Consider the following 17,716-nt stretch of genomic DNA (forward strand, 5'->3'; position numbering starts at 1 on the left):
CTAGAATGGAAGGATTAAAATAAAAATGGAACATCAAGGAAAAAGCAAATGAATAAAGATAAGCAGCCAGACACTCAGTGCAGCCTTCCCTCCTCCACGACGGCGCTAATCGAAGTCTCACTGAGAACACGAGGCTTGAGGGCACGACATCCCCTCAAGCAGAGAACACAGCTCCTCAGAAGTGCGAAGCTGATTTTCGTTCGGATGTAGCTGATAGTGTCGGCGTACGGCTCTCCGCGTTTTTCGCTGATCTTGGTTGCGAGTTGTTTCATAACGCGCGATGCTGATGGACCTGGACCACCCGAACAAACAAAAACCAGTGCATTGAAGCTTCTGTGTTCGGTTTCGCGGATTCGCTCTTCGTACTTATTTCGCTTGATGCTCTCCTGATATTTTTATGCATCTTTTATGGTCTTAGGGCAGCTCTTCGCATGAGGGATGAAAATCTTCACATCGAAGAAAGTGCGATTAAAGCGGGAGCCCCACAGACCGTTTGCCTTGATGTCCAGTCGAGCGTCATCATCAGTGGTGGTGGAATTACTCGAGAAAATTTCTCCATCGAGCGACTGAAGTTTTGGCTCTACCTGTACATCGTGGCAAACGTCATCCATCAGGTTTGCAATTACATCAATAATTTCGTTGTGTCGTAGGTGCGTATAACCGCCTTTGGCGCAATGGAGGGCATGAGTGAGGCTGAATTCTTTCCCGCATGGGCATATGGCTGGCGTGTTCTTCGCTTCCCAGGTGTAGCGAAGTTCTATTCCATCACAGAACTCAGTCTTCGTGAGGTAAAAACCATGTTTTGACAACGGAAGCGCGTGAAGCCAGCTTGATGCTCTTTTCTCCGAGGCCAGCTGGATGGTATACTTCATTTCTGGTAGATTGTTTTCGATTTTGGATTTTTTCGAGATGAGTTCACGTTGATTGTCTGCTTTCTGTCTGAGACTGATCATGGTTTGTTCTACTTCACATTGTTGAATATTATTGAATGACGCCAATGGTCTTGAGAATTCAACTGATTGCTCAATATTTTGTGAAGATCTTGTGGGAGGGCGATGTTAAGCCCACCCATTCTGAGAGGGAGAGAAAAAAATTCTCTTTCCTCTTGGATTACTTCTTTGCCGACGATGTTCGCTTTGACTCGGCCAAGCCGCCCCTCCACCTTGTCCAGAACCCCGTCCATGGAAGGTGTAGTACGCGAGAGGAAGCTCAACTTCTGTTGAACCCCCTTCGTCAAACATGCATCGGCATTCTGGGGAGAGGTGAGAGCAAATTGACCAAGTCTGTCTAAACTTTTTGTGTATTTAGTTTCTGCATCTTTCAGGAAAATTTTTCTGGCCTCAGAGCTTCCAATAACTGATCCCAGTACTCGAGCGCCCTGCGTGATTTCCACATTTGTGCCTGCAAACACAGTTGACGCTTGGCGCTCGCCTCCTGGCTTAATTATCAACTGACACTTCGGAGGATTGACAAGATATCCATACTTGGGACCGAGCTCAGTGAGCTTGTCGAAGAGTGCCCTGATATCTTCTAACTTACCAACGACGCTACCATCATCAGCATACCATTTTTGTGTCACAGAGTCATTATGAAGTCTTGTTATTAGGGGTAGGAATGCGATTCCATACATTGCCATCGCAAGGAGATCGCCTTGTGTCGTACCTTCCTGAGACAGTATGGTCGACTTACCGATGTAGAGATGAGACGGGTGGCTATAGGAATTCTGTAAGGCAACATGCAAAGATGGGCATAAGGCTTTCACGTTCTCTAATGCTGTTCGTCTATTGAGCACGTTAAAAGCGTTTTGGCATCAATTAGAAGAATTTCTCCGTTTTCGGGATAATCAAAACTGTGGCGAAGCTAATGTATGGCATGTTCTATGCCACATTTCTGGCCCAAGCACAGTTGCATGTTTCCACCGAGGGATGTTAGATCTTGCTGATGCAGTCGACAATTATGCGTCCGGTGATGCGACGCATTACTTCACCAATACCAGTAGGTCTCACACCTGGACATTTATCCAGAGCCACTAGTCGACAACCATTGTATGTAATCAAATCATCCGGTGGTATTATGAACGTGGCCGGCCTCTTAGCAAACTTGGCAACAAGCTTGCACAGGTTCGTGGAGGTTTGCCCGAAAGCAGAAAGTAGTCTACGCCAGTCATCGGCATCGAGACCTGAAGGCCCGGCACTGCCATGAGTCTTCATTGCATGCTTTCAGACGAGCCTGGCACTGATTTTGTTGAAGACAGTGGGGGTGTAAGGAAGCGTGCGTGGATGTTCGCTCTGAATGCAGTTGGGCTCCAAGGGTTGACCTTCAGGATGTTTTTCGCGTAAAATCTCGAGGACCGGTCTACCGTCTATGAGATCGGTAGGTGCGGGCACGCCGCCTTTACGCTCATCCGAAAGAATGCGAATAGCATTACTGATCTTACCACGAGACATGAAATCGTTGAACATCTTGAGGTCAGAGTGCTGCTGTTTGTTCCTTGAATTCATTCTCATTTGGATTGCCTTCGCTTCACAGAACAGTTCTGAGAAGTTGCAGCTGTACCATGCTTGCAGTCTACGCTTGATGGTCTTATTGTTCGATCCATCGTCCGTGTTCTTTGTTCGACTGAGGGTTAGGTGCGGAAGTATCATACAGAGGGTCAGAGATATATCGGATCTATCCGTGTTTACGGCAATCGGGGAGAGGACACTGTGAAGGGCTTTGGCGAACTGTTCCCCTGTCTTGTTCTTACCGAGCGTGAAGAACGAGGGCTTCCAAGTGACGACCTCGCGGTATATTTCGCGCACTGTTACCGCGTGATGATGCTGGAAGTGGTCCCAAAAATTATTCGATGCTGCGGCGACGGAACGTTCGGGGTCTATGAGTGCAGTGTCGGGAACGGTCAAAGCGTTGTGTGGTGCCGGCGTTGCGATTGCTGTTTCGGTGGCTGCGGTGATCTCAGAGCAGTTTTTGCAGCTGAAGTGTTCGGTCCAATCTTTCGCTGCGGCTAGACCACTGCATTTCACGTGCAAATATTTATAACATGTATGACACCAGACGCCTCCCTACGTAGGGGACCCTTGCAGAGTGGACAATGGGTTTGATCAGCCGTCAAGCTGCGGGCTAGGAGTTGGGAAGGTTGCAATGAGGGGGACGAGATTAAGTTAATTACAGGAGAGTAATAACAGCAACGATATTTAAAGAATTGAATGATGTTAAACAGAATAATAGTGAAAACATGGTTTCCATGAAAGGAGAAGTGCACGGTGTCTTTACAGAACAGGTTAGGTTCAAGAACATTTCTAAATGAGGGTGAAACAATAGACAACTTTAGGGGACAAGAATCAGTATAATTATACAAAGCGTAGTTAAGGGAACTGATTTTCTTATTTATGAGGCGATTACAGCTGGTGGGTATAACTTTGGGAACAATCAAATTATTAGGGCTAAATTTAACAATAATCAGCTGAATGAGGAATTTCCAATGCTCTATGAAAATTTCAATACTACTACGGTGATCATTGAAGCCGGCAATTACTACAACAGTGTTCAGCTTCTGGTCTGGGTATTTATTTATAACATCACAGAGATCTAGCAGTTTAGCACCTCGATAGGAGTGAACATAACCCTTTACTTGACCCTCGTCTATATATTTGGTACGAGAAGTACCCAAGACCAAGTCCGAGCAGCTGGAGGGAAGAGAATAGGCATCAAAACGTCCCATTCACAGAGCCTGCTAACATTCAAAACACAAAAAAAATGCTCTAAAAATGAAATCAATTAGAATGCTACGACCTGATGTGGTGAAGGAAGATGGTTGGCATCAAAACATCCCATTCACGGAGCCTGCTAACATTCAAAAACACAAGAAATTGTTCTAAAAAAGAAATCTGTTAGAATGATACGACCTGATGTGATGAGTCGGACCTTGACTCTAACGAACCATACCCGAACCTTGCCTCTAAAACCCTCCCATTGGAGGTCCCCAGTACAAGAATTTTGCCATAACAAATCTATTTAATAAGTTTATCACAACAATTAGGCTAGAACAAACCAAGATCAGTCTCAGACAGAAAGCAGACAATCAACGTAAACTCATCTCGAAAAAATTCAGAATCGAAAACAATCTACCAGAATGCTGTTTCGGGCAGCTTTTGCTGGCAACTTTCTTTATCACCCGAGTTGCTGAAGGTCCTGCTCCTCCTGTGCAAGAAAAAATCAACGGACTGAAAGTGCCCTTCTCAACATTTATAACTCGAGGCTCGTATTTCAATTTTTTGATATTTTCATGGTAGCTATTTTTCGATATTTTTCGGGCAGCTTTTGGCAAAGGGGTTGAAGATTTTTACATCGAAAAACGTTTTTGTGAATCTGCTGTCCCAGAGGCCATTGGCTTTAATATCCAGTCGTGCGTCATCTTCAGTGCTGGTAGTTTTATTTGCAAAGGACTCACCTTGCAACGGCAGAAGATTAGGCTCGATTTCAGCATCAAAACAAATTTCCTCAAGTAGATTGGTGAAAGGGTAACGGATGTCGTTATGTCTTAAGTGGGTATACCCGCCTCTGGGACAGTGAAGGGCATGTGCAAATGTGAACGGCTCGCCACAAACACAGTTGGACGCAAGTTTGGGGGGCTCCCAACCATACCGAAGATAAATGCATTCTCGGAATTCAGAATTGGACAGATTGAAATTATACTTTTTCAATGGCATGGCATTAAGCCAACATGAAGCTAGATCAATTGCATACAATGTCAAGCTATTGTTAACAGTAACTTAAAAAAACCGTGGGTGTTTCGTCTCAAAAATTTTTACTTTGAGAATTACTTCTTGCATTTTGACATGTATTTACCTCGGAATTGATGATAAACAACTCATATGCAGCAATATTTAAAAAATTGCCTTGAAAAATTTTTAAAAACTATAGTGTAGTTGGCACAATTATATCATAAATTTTGCCATAGTCTTACAAAAGTTCAGCATATTTCACTTTTTACATAAAACCGAAATAATCAGAGCAACTTTTGACTAAGTTTAAGAATTACCTCGCCATCAACTCAATTCGTAAACATATTGAGAATTTCCAAAAACGGTCGGAATAGGTGACGAATGAGAGGTAAGTTAAAGCGCATATTTTAGTTCATCTAAAACATTAAGTTAATGCCACTTTCACCATTAAATTATTACAAATACTAAAATGCTAATCGGCAATAAGTCTTTTAAACCCCGCAATTAACACCACGAAGAACTTTTTGATGTTGTTAATTTCCATAAGTTTTCCTCTCATTTCTTCCTAATTACCATGATCATAAATTGTGCAACAAAAGTACTATTCTATGAATTGAACTGAGATGCTTGTGAAATCGGGTGGACAAGTTTTTCATAATTGATCCAAATGCCAACAATTTTTCTTGTGTGGAAACACAATCCAAAAAATGAGTGTCCTCGGCCCAAAATGTTCCAAATTGTTGGCAGGTTATTTGTTAAGGTTGCTGGCCCACTACCCTAGTCGAAACCTAGACTTATGAAAAGACACAAATATCCTGGTTGTGTGTGTGTGTGTGTGGGGGGGGGGGGGGGTCAATATTGAACAAAGATTTACAGTCGAGTCGAGCATCTTAGTTAAGTTCCAGCAAAAATTCTTTGCATAGGTTGAGCAAATGTCTTTTTAAATGGTTTTTTGGGACGGGTATGGTCATTTCATAGGACGCTTGGGTTGAGCATGGTCTTCTCATGGGTCGACCAAATGTCATTTCATAAATGTCTGCTACTTTGTAAATTTGGAGAACATTCTTTTCGATTAGGGCTGCATATACCGAAGCAGTAACGGAGCAAGACCAAACAGCATTGAACCAGTTTAGTCAACAGTTGGAAAACTGACAAAGATCTAGAAAACTTTTGCAATTCTTAAGATAGAGCAGTTATTGCAGTTGGACTATTTTACCACATAACAAGACTGATTGAAACTAGTTATCTTAAATGAAATGAATGTCTTCCCATTAGCCATTCGTCATGATGAAAAGGTGATCTAATTGACTGGTTTAACCTTCTAAAATTATGAATTATCACTTTTCTTAATGGAGATTTTGGACAGATTAAAATCGCAAGAGATGAAGGAGCATACATGATGACGACTTTCAAACAAAAATGAGCAAAAAAGTTCAAGTAAAATGTTGAGGCAAAAATGCAGACTCATGAGAAGATTTTCTTCGACACATGATGTGACAATTGATTTTACTGAGAAAATTTCACACCTCTTTTGTTTCCCTAACTCTTTAATGCGATAGCAAAAACCAAATTTGTTTTAAAAAATTTAGTCATGCCAGGAATTCAACAGGTCGTCGCCCCATCAATGTGAAGTTACATCATCCACATTTTTTTACTGCGAAATTACAAAATACTCTTTCAAATCATTTGGAAAAAATGCAAAAAATATAAAAGTCGAAAATTGAGATGACAACTAATAAATAAACGTCTGAAAGTTACTGAATTCGCGGGTCGCTCATCTTAAAAAATCTTTCAGTAAACATATTAGGCCATATATAATTATTAGTAATCACACTAGGTCATATATGATTTATATGAACTCTTTGTAGCCATACAAGGGTCAAATGTGGTTTCCAAGAATACATACAGGGATCATACAGAAAATTTCAATACCTGAAAATTATAAAACTTCAATTTTCTATTAAGGTCGAGGAAATTTCTTGGAAATAATACAAGGTCATATATGACATATAGAAGATTGACCTGTGCCCCAAATTCCCGTATATTGTAGTCAGAGGACATATTGAATTAGTAGCTTTGCAATTTAACCATTCACAAAACGAATTTGAGCTTATATGTATTTTTTTATATGAATATTTCTCATAAATGAGTTTTTATAGGTACAAACTGGTTTTAGAGAAAATCATTTTTTTTTTGCTTTCTTACTCTTATATTCAGTGCCCATTATTGCAAAAGATATTGAACTTTAGAGTCTTTTGGCGGATCACAAAGTGATGCCGGGGAATCACATAGGTGATGCTTTACCGAATAGAACTTAAAAAAACATAAATTGTATTTACGAAAAATAGATGAATGATTTTTGGAAATTATACTAAGTTCATATATGACTTCTTGGTAATACAAGGATCATGTATGAGTTCTGAGTAGTCATACACGGATCTTACTGTGAAATACGTTATGATTTGAATGACATCATATATGATGTGATCTAATTGACTGGTTTAACCTTCCAAAATCATGAATTTTCATTTTTCTTAATGGAGATTTTGGACAGATTAAAATCGCAAGAAATGAAGGAGCATACATGATGAAGACTTTCCAACAAAAATGAGCCAAAAAGTTCAAGTAAAATGTTGAGGCAAAAATGCAGACTCATGAGAAGATTTTTTTCGACACATGATGTGACAATTAATTTTACTGGGGAATTTTCACACCTCTTTTGTTTTCTAACTCTTTTTATGCGATAGCAAAAACAAATTTGTTTACAAAAATTTAGTCAAACTAGGAATTCAACAAGTCTTCGACTCATCAATGTGAAGTTACATCACCCACATTTTTTTACTGCGAAATTACAAAATACTCTTTCAAATCATTTGGAGAAAATGCAAAAAATATAAAAGTCAAAAATTCAGATGAGCACTAATAAATAAACGGTTGAAAGTTACTGAATTTGCGGGTCGCTCATCGTAAAAAATTTTTCAGTAATCATAATAGGCCATATATGATTATTAGTAATCACACTAGGTCATATATGATCTATATGAACTCTTGTGATTTCCAAGAAATCATACAGGGATCATACAGAAAATTTCATTACCTGAAAATTATAAAATTTCACTTTTCTATTAAAGTCGCGGAAATTTCTTGGAAATCATACAAGGCCATATATGACATATAGAAGATTGACCGGTGCCTCAAATTCCCTTATATTGTAGTCAGAGGACATATTGAATTATTATGTCGCATTTGCAATCAACATTTGATTCTTTGTGTGCGCTAAAAGAGTAGCTTTGCAATTCAACCATTCACAAAACGAATTTGAGCTTATATGCAGTTTTTTTTCATATGAATATTTCTCATAAATGAATTTTTATAGATACAAACTGGTTTCAGAGAATATCAATTTTTTTTGCTTTCTTACTCTTATATTCAGTGCCCATTATTGCAAAAGATATTGAACGCTAGGGTCTTTTTGCGGATCACAAAGTGATGCCGGGGAATCACATAGGTGATGCTTTACCGAATAGAACTTTAAAAAACATAAATTGTATTTACGAAAAATAGATGTATGATTTTTGGAAATTATACTAAGTTCATATATGACTTCTTGGTAATACAAGGATCATGTATGATTTCTGAGTAGTCATACATAAGAAGTAGCGACCTGGGTTTGATGATGACTTCTATTCTGTGTTATTTTGAGAATTTTTGAAAAAATTCTATAATTAGCTCAAACCAATTTAAAATCAGGTTTTAGTTCACGCAATGTTGTTCAAATTTATAGACTTTGCTCTCATCGGTCGAAGTTCCTCATCATCAAAATCAGAACGTTCGTAAGCAGCGATAACTGAAAAGTTGTACAAGTGGATTAGGTTTCTTAATTCTTGTCAGTTTCGCTTTAGCACAAAAACGGCCTTCCTTAGATTGACAAATTTTATCTCAATCTTCGGCAAACTTTGAAACAGAACCTTGCCTAGCCTCAAATTAGGGCAGAGCTTTAATGTCACATGAAAGGGTTAAGATTCAACCCAAAGGTCTTAACTAAAGACAAGTTATACTGATTTTCCCCTGAAGCTAATAACTAAAACAACATCTCTTATCTTTTGGTTATAACTAATCATTACTAAGCTCTTGTTTGACATTCTTGCAAGAATTTGATACATGATTTAGTGAGAAATTTGAACTTGAACCGAAGGCCATAACATGAGACCAGAAACGCCCCTTCGCAGAAATTAGTTGCTCTAATTGGCGAATTCATAACTGTTGTAATATTAATTGTAGCAAGCTAGTAATAATAGTAAGAAGTAAATAATCATTTGTCTAGTAAGAAACTCTTATACCTTAGTCACAAAATGGCAGGAATTTTCTACGCTGGAATTGAAGGGCAAGTATATCAATTTAAATTTTATATACCTATTTTATTCTTTCCCACAAATTCAATTTAAAATGCCTTTTTCTGGATTTTTTTAGTCTTCGCAAGAATAATCGATTATTTATTGTTCCACCCACTTTAGTGAGAGAGAAACTATATGCTCAACAGTTTTTTTGTTCAGTCAATGTCGCTGGCCGATATATTCTTTGCACGTGAGTGGAATTGGTGAAATTATCAGAGCATTTCGCTTTTTCTGAAGAGTAACAGAGATTTAAAGGTTTGCGATAGCTAGCCTATCACCCATTGTTTTATTCACATTTTCGTACTTTTTGGTGTATTGTCTGAACCACCTATTTTCGCTAAATTTTCCTTTGCTCATGAGAAATTGAATCAAAATTGCTAACTTGGCTTACTTTCTCCATTTTGACCGGTAGTATAGATATATAAACTGCTGGCAAAATTTTACTTTAATCGTATTGATGTTATATATATACCTCCGGTTCCCACGAATGTGTTCTAAAACTAACATTTTTGCGGTGCTTCGCTACTTAGCTTGCATAATATACATAAGATTGCATAATTTATTCTTAAAGAGTTTGGTTTGCCCAAAAAACAATAACATACTTTTTTTGAAAGAAGTGTGTTTTCTAACAGCCACGAAAAGATACCAGGATCAGTTTTGGTCCCATCGATGATTTTGCAATGAAAAATATTGTAACATTTTGAAATACTTTTTGCTTACTTTCATCATCATTACAGGCAAATCTCTTTTCAATACAAGCCTCATTTCTTGAAGGGTTCTTTTTATGGTCAACGCATGTTCAATGAAAAAAATATTGTGTTGTCTGAGCAAATCTCAAAGTTTTCATGGCTCCAACAATTAAATTTTTTTAATTGTCTATGAAACTTTGAGTTTTGGCAGCATTCGATGTTTTTTAGTAGGCTTATGAGAGACCCTATCTCGCCAAATGTCAAATTTGGTATCTATGAAAGCAACGAATTATATAGCGTTTTCAAATGATGCTTAATGAGTTTTTGGTTTTATGTCAATATCCTCAATTGATTTTTTAAATATTTTGGCTACTGGGCCCGAATTAGATATAAAGTTAACGACTGTCAAGCATATTTGTTTTAATAGAGGAACAGAAATAACAAGAAACATTTAGGCTTAGTAATTTAACAATTCAACCTACATTCGGAATACAACAGGGTGCTGTGGATTTTTTGAACCTATTTTTATCATTTTTTTTATGTCAGTTAAAACCCAGAATGCGTTCTAATCAAAGCTCAATTCTTGAGAAATAACATTTACAGGTCAAAAAATTAATGTAAACACTTGCTAAATTTAGGGAGAAACTTGAGGCTTTTTGGCTTCAAAGCAGTTTGCGTAAAACTTTTCGTGAAAGTTAGAGTTCTGTCATTTTTCAATGTTACATTAGTCTTTTCTCTTAGTCAAAAAAGTTGTATGTCCATTAGGTTTCCTATGCACTGAAAAATTATTCCCTTCATTAGATTTTAGCTGAAATTTTATGATTTTTATCACTTAGGCTTTAAAAAATTGTTTTCCTTTAAAAAAAGATTAGTTTTATAGAGTTGCCTGTTTTAGCATTATTTCTGCCAGTTTTATTGCGTTGTATCGGAACGACAGAAGCCTCATTATTTGTTTTTAAGTGAAGTAAAGCTTAATTGTTGTCTTAACATTTAAAAAATTTTTTTTGGAATTCTTACTTCGAGTTTTTATAGCTTCATTTTTTTTCGTTTTTGGACATTTCCGCTGTTTTATATCCACTTTTTTTATGTTGTCCAATTAGCAATTCAAAGAAATTTTTTGTATCAAATCATAGGAATTGAAAAAGCGCATCTAATCAATTTTTTAAACAAATTATGATTTTATAGGCTTCGACACAATTTCTTCGCAAAATTGGATTGAATTTTTGAATTTTCACTGTCTTTATTTTTTGTTTAGCCGTATGGCATTCTGGATAATATAAGGTCTCAATCACGGGTTTTTTATTGAAATTTAAAGGAAGCCACTTAATGATTTTAGCCGATAGCTAATGGTTTCCTTGACTTTGAACTCAATTGTTTTTAAAAATTATAAAGTATTTTTTATCCTTCCCCCTTTTTGTTTTTAGTCTGCTTGTTAAATATTTTCAATAAAGGCCGGTTCCACAATTTTCTTTCTGCAATTCAATTTCTTTGGCTTAGAGTTTTTATTTTATGATATTTTGACTTTTTTAAGTCTTTTTTAAAAATGGATACTAAGTTTTGGTCTTAAGGAATGCTCGCTGCTTTTATTTGATTTTGTTGCTTGCCTGGTCTATTACTCTACTTAATGGCAGGTATCATCGGCCGTCTAAAGTTTTATTATTTAATTCGTATAGTGGTTTGAGCTCGATGGGTTTTTTAAACGGCTAAATCAATTATTTTCGAACAATAGATGAATTTTCTTAAAGATTTCTATCTGTTCCTCACTTGGTAGATATTTAAGTCAAAAGCAGGGGCGGGGTCGAAACATTTGTGCTTACAAACATTACCAAGCCTCCGTGTTGAAAGTTAAAATTAAACTCATACTATGAAATACTATACTATTTAATATGAAAAAAGATTTATGATTACCTTTTAATTATTGAATTCCATCATAAATTAGGCCAATAGTTCTGCTTCATCCTTTCGATAAAATAAAAACTTGATATAGATTAAAATGCATTATACGAGTATTTCTATGGATCAAAAATGCTTGTTCTGATCGAATTTGAATGGGAAAAAATGGGAAAAAAGAGACCGAGGGTGTTTTTTTAAGTTAAAAAAGACTCGAAGAATTGTGTATTTTGCAGGGGAACTACGTCATCGACAATAGCAGTTATGGACTCGAAGGGAACCCTTATAGCCACAGTCAATGGACCTCATACGAACCCATGGGTAAAACATGTTTTAATATTACCTTGACTTCTATGAGTGTCGATTACATTGACTCAGATGAGAGAGAGAGAGAGAGAGATCCATTTTACTGTATTAACAAATGAAGAGAAATATTATCACATTTAAAAAAGAATTCTGACAAATTATGATCTGATGATATAGTTTTTTTTTCGTCAGAGATGGGCTCATTGTTGGGATTAACTGATCTACTCTTATGGTTTCCTCCTGGCAGTTAACTCTTTATTATAAAACTGCATCCCTTAAATTCGTTACAGCCCGCATATTTGGCCAAGTTATTTTCAGTATTGGGCACGCCTAATTGCGAGTCTAATTTCAGCACCGATTCAGAGCTATAATCATGTCACTTGTTACACTTGTGAGTCTTGTGCACTTGCAAGTCTGAACATCCAGTTCTTGTCCAGGATCTGGAAGTACAAAAAACGTGAAAGCGTCAAGAAATGCAAAAAGTAGCCATAAAATCCTCCAAAATAATTCTGGAAAATTGTTTTTATTAAGAGATAAAATTTTCCTTTTGAGAGTTTTTGACACAGAGTTGTTGAATTTTTTGGCTGAATTTTTTTTTGAAATTTCAGAAAATCTTCTGAAACTGACGCTAGTTGAACGCTAGTTGAACCGCTATATATCTCGCAAAACTAATTGGAAAGGAAGAGATTACGATTGTATTTTTGATCTTGACTTGGGTTGATGCGAACCAAAGGATTTAAATAATAATGTTTTCTGTCTTGTTGTTTAGACCTTTACGCTTTCTGTAGAGGTTTCTAACACTTTCTGATATTAATGATAAAACTGAATTTGAGTTGCAATTTTAGTCGCACCGGAACAGTTAATTAGAGAGGCAAAGTCATTGAGTATTTCTAGTTCGTAAGGGTTTCAATTTTGTCTAGAGGAGAAGCGGCAAACAGGTTTTTGAACAAACTTTCAGCCCTAAGGTAAGCGCAGCAATTTAAACTTCTACTTTTTTGTTTATTTAATTTGATACCAATTATCAGCAAAGTTGAAAAAGGTGTTCTAATTCCAAAGGTATACTTTTGTTGCAATTGAACAATGGGCCGCTTCTTATTTTGATGATTTTGACAATGTGTTTTTATTAAAAATTTCTGAATATTTGAGTTTTTGACTGATAATATATATTCAACTTTACCATGTCCCCAATTTACCTGCTTTTTTCTCATTGAATAAATTTTCGGCTATAAGAACCTATTCAATATTTTCCGAAAATCACACAATTCGTATTCAAGTAAATTCAACTACATTTCAACGCGCATGAAACGCATATGAAATTTGAAGTTTTGCCCCTCTCCATCGGCTTGCAAGTTAGTCTCGTGAATGGCAGGTTTCGAGCTGCTTTCGTAAAAATTCTTTTGAGCAAAACAGATTCTTTAGGTGTTTTTGTTTTTATTTAACAGTTCTCTTTTACTTTGGTACTAATTGTCATCGAAAAAGTCCAGAATTGGATATTCGCCTAATTTTTGCAATATTTTGTTTGTTAAAAAATTAGACTTTAATCTAAAATTGAGAGATTTGATTGTTCGTATGACGTGGAATATAATTGTTTTTGAGTTTATGTCTAGTGGCTTTTGCTGAGAGATCTTTAACCTCGGAAAACCTTTATTGAATGTCTGAATCTTGTTGCCTTTCCGGCATTGTTTCTCAAATTTACTTGAAAACTTATGTTTGGCGGCATTATGAAATCTTCAACACGGTTCAACTGGCACTAATATTTTCAACAATAATACATTTTCCAAATAAGAAGCCTGCTGCGTTTGGATTTTAGCGTAAGAACCCAAATATAATTGCCGACTATCGAAGTCCATTGATGCCATAAAATGGTTAGTTGGAAAACCATTAGTTTTTACATTTTTTCACTTCAAGAACTGTCAAGTCATTGTACTATGTTTTACAAATGCATCTGACCTGATTTATGTTACAATCATCTTGAGCAGGCGGCATAAAAAATAAATTATATGGTGACTTCTACCGCAACACAGTTATAATTTGATGCGTGAGCTCAGGTGTGAATGTATCATTTAGGCAAAATTTTGTGTAATTGTGGTTTTAGTTTCCGTCATGCAATTGATTATAAAAAAATTTTGACGTAATTGTTGGCTTTTCTACCCGATATACCAGATTTAAGTTTGAAAAACTACAGAACTCATCAACCCACTAATGTGTTTTTTTATTTTGGCCGCATCATGAAATCTTCAACAACGTTCACCTGGCACCAACACTTTCAACAATAATACTTTTTCCAAATAAGAAGCCTGCTGCGTTTGGATTTTAGCGTACGAACCCAAATATAATTGCCGACTATCGAAGTCCATTGATGCCATAAAATGGTTAGTTGGAAAACCATTAGTTTTTACATTTTTTCACTTCAAGAACTGTCAAGTCATTGTACTATGTTTTACAAATGCATCTGACCTGATTTATGTTACAATCATCTTGAGCAGGCGGCATAAAAAATAAATTATATGGTGACTTCTACCGCAACACAGTTATAATTTGATGCGTGAGCTCAGGTGTGAATGTATCATTTAGGCAAAATTTTGTGTAATTGTGGTTTTAGTTTCCGTCATGCAATTGATTATAAAAAAATTTTGACGTAATTGTTGGCTTTTCTACCCGATATACCAGATTTAAGTTTGAAAAACTACAGAACTCATCAACCCACTAATGTGTTTTTTTATTTTGGCCGCATCATGAAATCTTCAACAACGTTCACCTGGCACCAACACTTTCAACAATAATACTTTTTCCAAATAAGAAGCCTGCTGCGTTTGGCTTTTAGCGTAAGAACCCAAATATAATTGCCGACTAGCGAAGTCCATTGGTGCCATAAAATGGTTAGTTGGAAAACCATTAGTTTTTTCATTTTTTCACTTCAAGAACTGTCAAGTCATTGTACTTTGTTTTACAAATGCATCTGTCCTGATTTATGTAACAATCATCTTGATCAGGCGGCATAAAAATAAATTATATGGTGAGTTCTACCGCAACACAGCTATAATTTGATGCGCGAGCTCAATAGTGAATGTAACATTTAGTAAAATTTTGGTGTAATTGTGGTTTTAGTTTCCGTCATGCAATTGATTATAAAAAAAAAACTTGGACGTAATTGTTGGCTTTTGTCCCCGAGATACCAGATTTAAGTTTGAAAAACTACAGAACTCATCAACCCACTAATGTGTTTTTTTTACTTTGGCCGCATCATGAAATCTTCAACAACGTTCACCTGGCACCAACACTTTCAACAATAATACTTTTTCCGAATAAGAAGCTGGCTGCTTTTGGCTTTTAGCGTTAGAAGTTTAATATATTTGCCGACTATCGAATTCAATTGATGCCATAAAATGGTTAGTTGGAAATCCATTTTTTAAACATTTTTTCACTTCAAGAACTGTCAAGTCATTGTAATTTGTTTTACAAATGCATCTCTCCTGATTTATGTTACAATCATCTTGATCAGGCGGCATAAAAAATAAATTATATGGTGACTTCTACCGCAACACAGATATAATTTGATGCGTGAGCTCAGGTGTGAATGTATCATTTAGGAAAAATTTTTGTAATTGTGGTTTTAGTTTCCGTCATGCAATTGATTTAAAAAAAATTTGACGTAATTGTTGGCTTTTGTCCCCGAGATACCAGATTTAATTTTGAAAATCGACAGAACTCATCAACCCACTAATGTGTTTTCTAAATTCCTTCCGTGTTTTCTTTCTATAACTAATGTTTTTTTTGCGGAACCTCTGTTTCTTTTCTTTTAGAACACTTTTACAATCTCAGCTGATTCACCAAAGCTGCCATTGTTGCAACAATGGCCGGTTTGGTGAAACCTGCAGTACACGTCTTGTTAGGGTGAGCAGAAAGATTTCTGATTTGGCCAGGAAAAAGAAAGTTGTTTTGCATAAATATTCCTCTATTTCTAAAGAAATGTTTATTATGTGATTAACAGGAATTTGTGTATAATTACCAGAAGGTCATTATTTTTCTGGATAATTTTTTTGTATGGTTGTCAAACCTAGAATTTAAAACTCGTCATCTTCCTTCAAAACGGCATCAAACAATGCATTGAAAGGATGTTTTGTTTAAGCTGCTGGGAACAGAGAAAACACTGGAAAGAATTCATCAATTTGTGATCGAAGTGAAAGAAAAAGCTGGACTAAGTCTAACAGAACCCTTCCAAACTTTGGTGGGTAAAAAGCACGGATTATCTTTTATTATCCATTCCCACGGGCAAAAAATCAAGTCTTAATCAGTACTGTATCAGAGCTCTAATCCTGTCACTTTTTAGACTTGGCAGGTCTTAAATCAAGTCTTATGTATTGGCAAGTTTTGATTCAAACAAAAAATTTTAAAACCTAAAAACTGTATGGATTTTTTATCGAAGTTGAAAATTTTAGAAATCACAAAAGATCATATATGACGCATAAACATTGACTGGTGCTACAAATTCTCGTATAATGTAATAAGAAGACATATTAAACTATTAAATCGCATTTTCAACCCACATTTGATTCTCTTTGTGTACTAAAAAAAGAGCTTTGCGGTTTGAACATATTCAAAAACGAATTTTATGTAACTTGCATTTTTTAAAAATATTTTTTATAAATGAGCATTTAAAGGTTTGACATGGCTCCAAAGCACATCAAAATTTTAGTTTTCTTTTTAGACTTACTCTCTTATTTAGTGCTCAACTTTGAAAATGATAATGTACGTAAGGGTTTTCTGGCGGCTCACAAAGTGATGCCGAGGAGTCACATAGGTGATGCTTCACCAATAAGAATATAAAAAAGCATAAATGGTTCAAAGATTAATGGAAAATATTAATAGATGTATCATTCTTGGGCAATAAATAAAAGAGTAAGACCATAAAGATAACTAAAATTTTGATATACTCTGAAGCCGGTTAATACCTATAAAAGCTCATTTATTACGAATTTATAAAAAAACTGCAAATGAAAAAAGCTCGTTTTTTGAATATGTTCAAAGTGCAAAGCTATTCTTTTAGTGCACAAAGAGAATCAAATGTGGATTGCAAATTCGATACAATAGTTTAATATGTCCTCTGAGTACACCTTACGACAATTGTTAGCACCAGTCAATGCTATATTTTTCATATAAGACATTGTTTGATTTCTAAGATATTTTTCAACTTCTAGGAAATCATATATGATCCTTGTATGACTACCAAGAGTTCATACAAATCAAATCATATATGACCTATTATGATTACTAACAATCATATATGTCGTAGTATATATGGATGCTGAGCAACCCGGGTTGGGTCAAGTAATGAGCACAGTTTTTATTATTGTTTGCGTTCCTTTGGTAACGAAAGAAGAAGTCGGTCATTTACAGTTGCCTGCCTAAAACTCTCCAAAGTGAAGAAAGAAGCACAAGACAACACGATCACTTCCGCAAAGTTCACTTGATCGAGAATGAGAAAAAATTCTAGTATCGCCCAAAGATACCAGTCATGAAAACTTTTTTCTGCCCCTTGAAAATCTATCTAACTTGAGAATTTTGAATTGCAATAATTATAAATAATTTATTCTTAAAACTGTACTTTGCCTAACTGTGCATTAGTCAAGACTTGACAAGTTCTGAGCAAGTCTTGACATGTCTTTGCAAGTCTTAAGACTTGAGATAAGACGTGATCAGTAATGATTTGTCAATT

At 35.9% G+C, this 17,716-nt stretch overlaps 2 protein-coding genes across 2 annotated transcripts in view; one reads left to right on the top strand and one right to left on the bottom strand.

Annotated features, from left to right (window-relative positions):
• Window positions 1–4,037, bottom strand: part of LOC142350658 (uncharacterized) — a 444,386-nt gene extending 440,349 nt beyond the window's left edge. The window contains exon 1 of the mRNA XM_075402571.1: window positions 4,008–4,037. The gene's annotated coding sequence lies outside the window, so the exon portion shown is untranslated. The remainder of the gene's footprint in view (window positions 1–4,007) is intronic.
• A 4,828-nt stretch (window positions 4,038–8,865) lies between these two features.
• The window catches only part of LOC142350340 (N-acetyl-D-glucosamine kinase-like), a 38,354-nt gene continuing 29,503 nt past the window's right edge, over window positions 8,866–17,716 (top strand). Inside the window, exons 1-3 of the mRNA XM_075402172.1 lie at window positions 8,866–9,105; window positions 11,931–12,015; window positions 16,130–16,228. Coding sequence (XP_075258287.1) covers window positions 9,074–9,105; window positions 11,931–12,015; window positions 16,130–16,228 — 216 coding nt within the window. The 5' untranslated portion in view covers window positions 8,866–9,073. The remainder of the gene's footprint in view (window positions 9,106–11,930; window positions 12,016–16,129; window positions 16,229–17,716) is intronic.

Source organism: Convolutriloba macropyga, chromosome 12 (genome assembly GCF_964194025.1).
Source record: "Convolutriloba macropyga chromosome 12, txConMacr16.3, whole genome shotgun sequence".
Taxonomy (NCBI): domain Eukaryota; kingdom Metazoa; phylum Xenacoelomorpha; order Acoela; family Convolutidae; genus Convolutriloba; species Convolutriloba macropyga.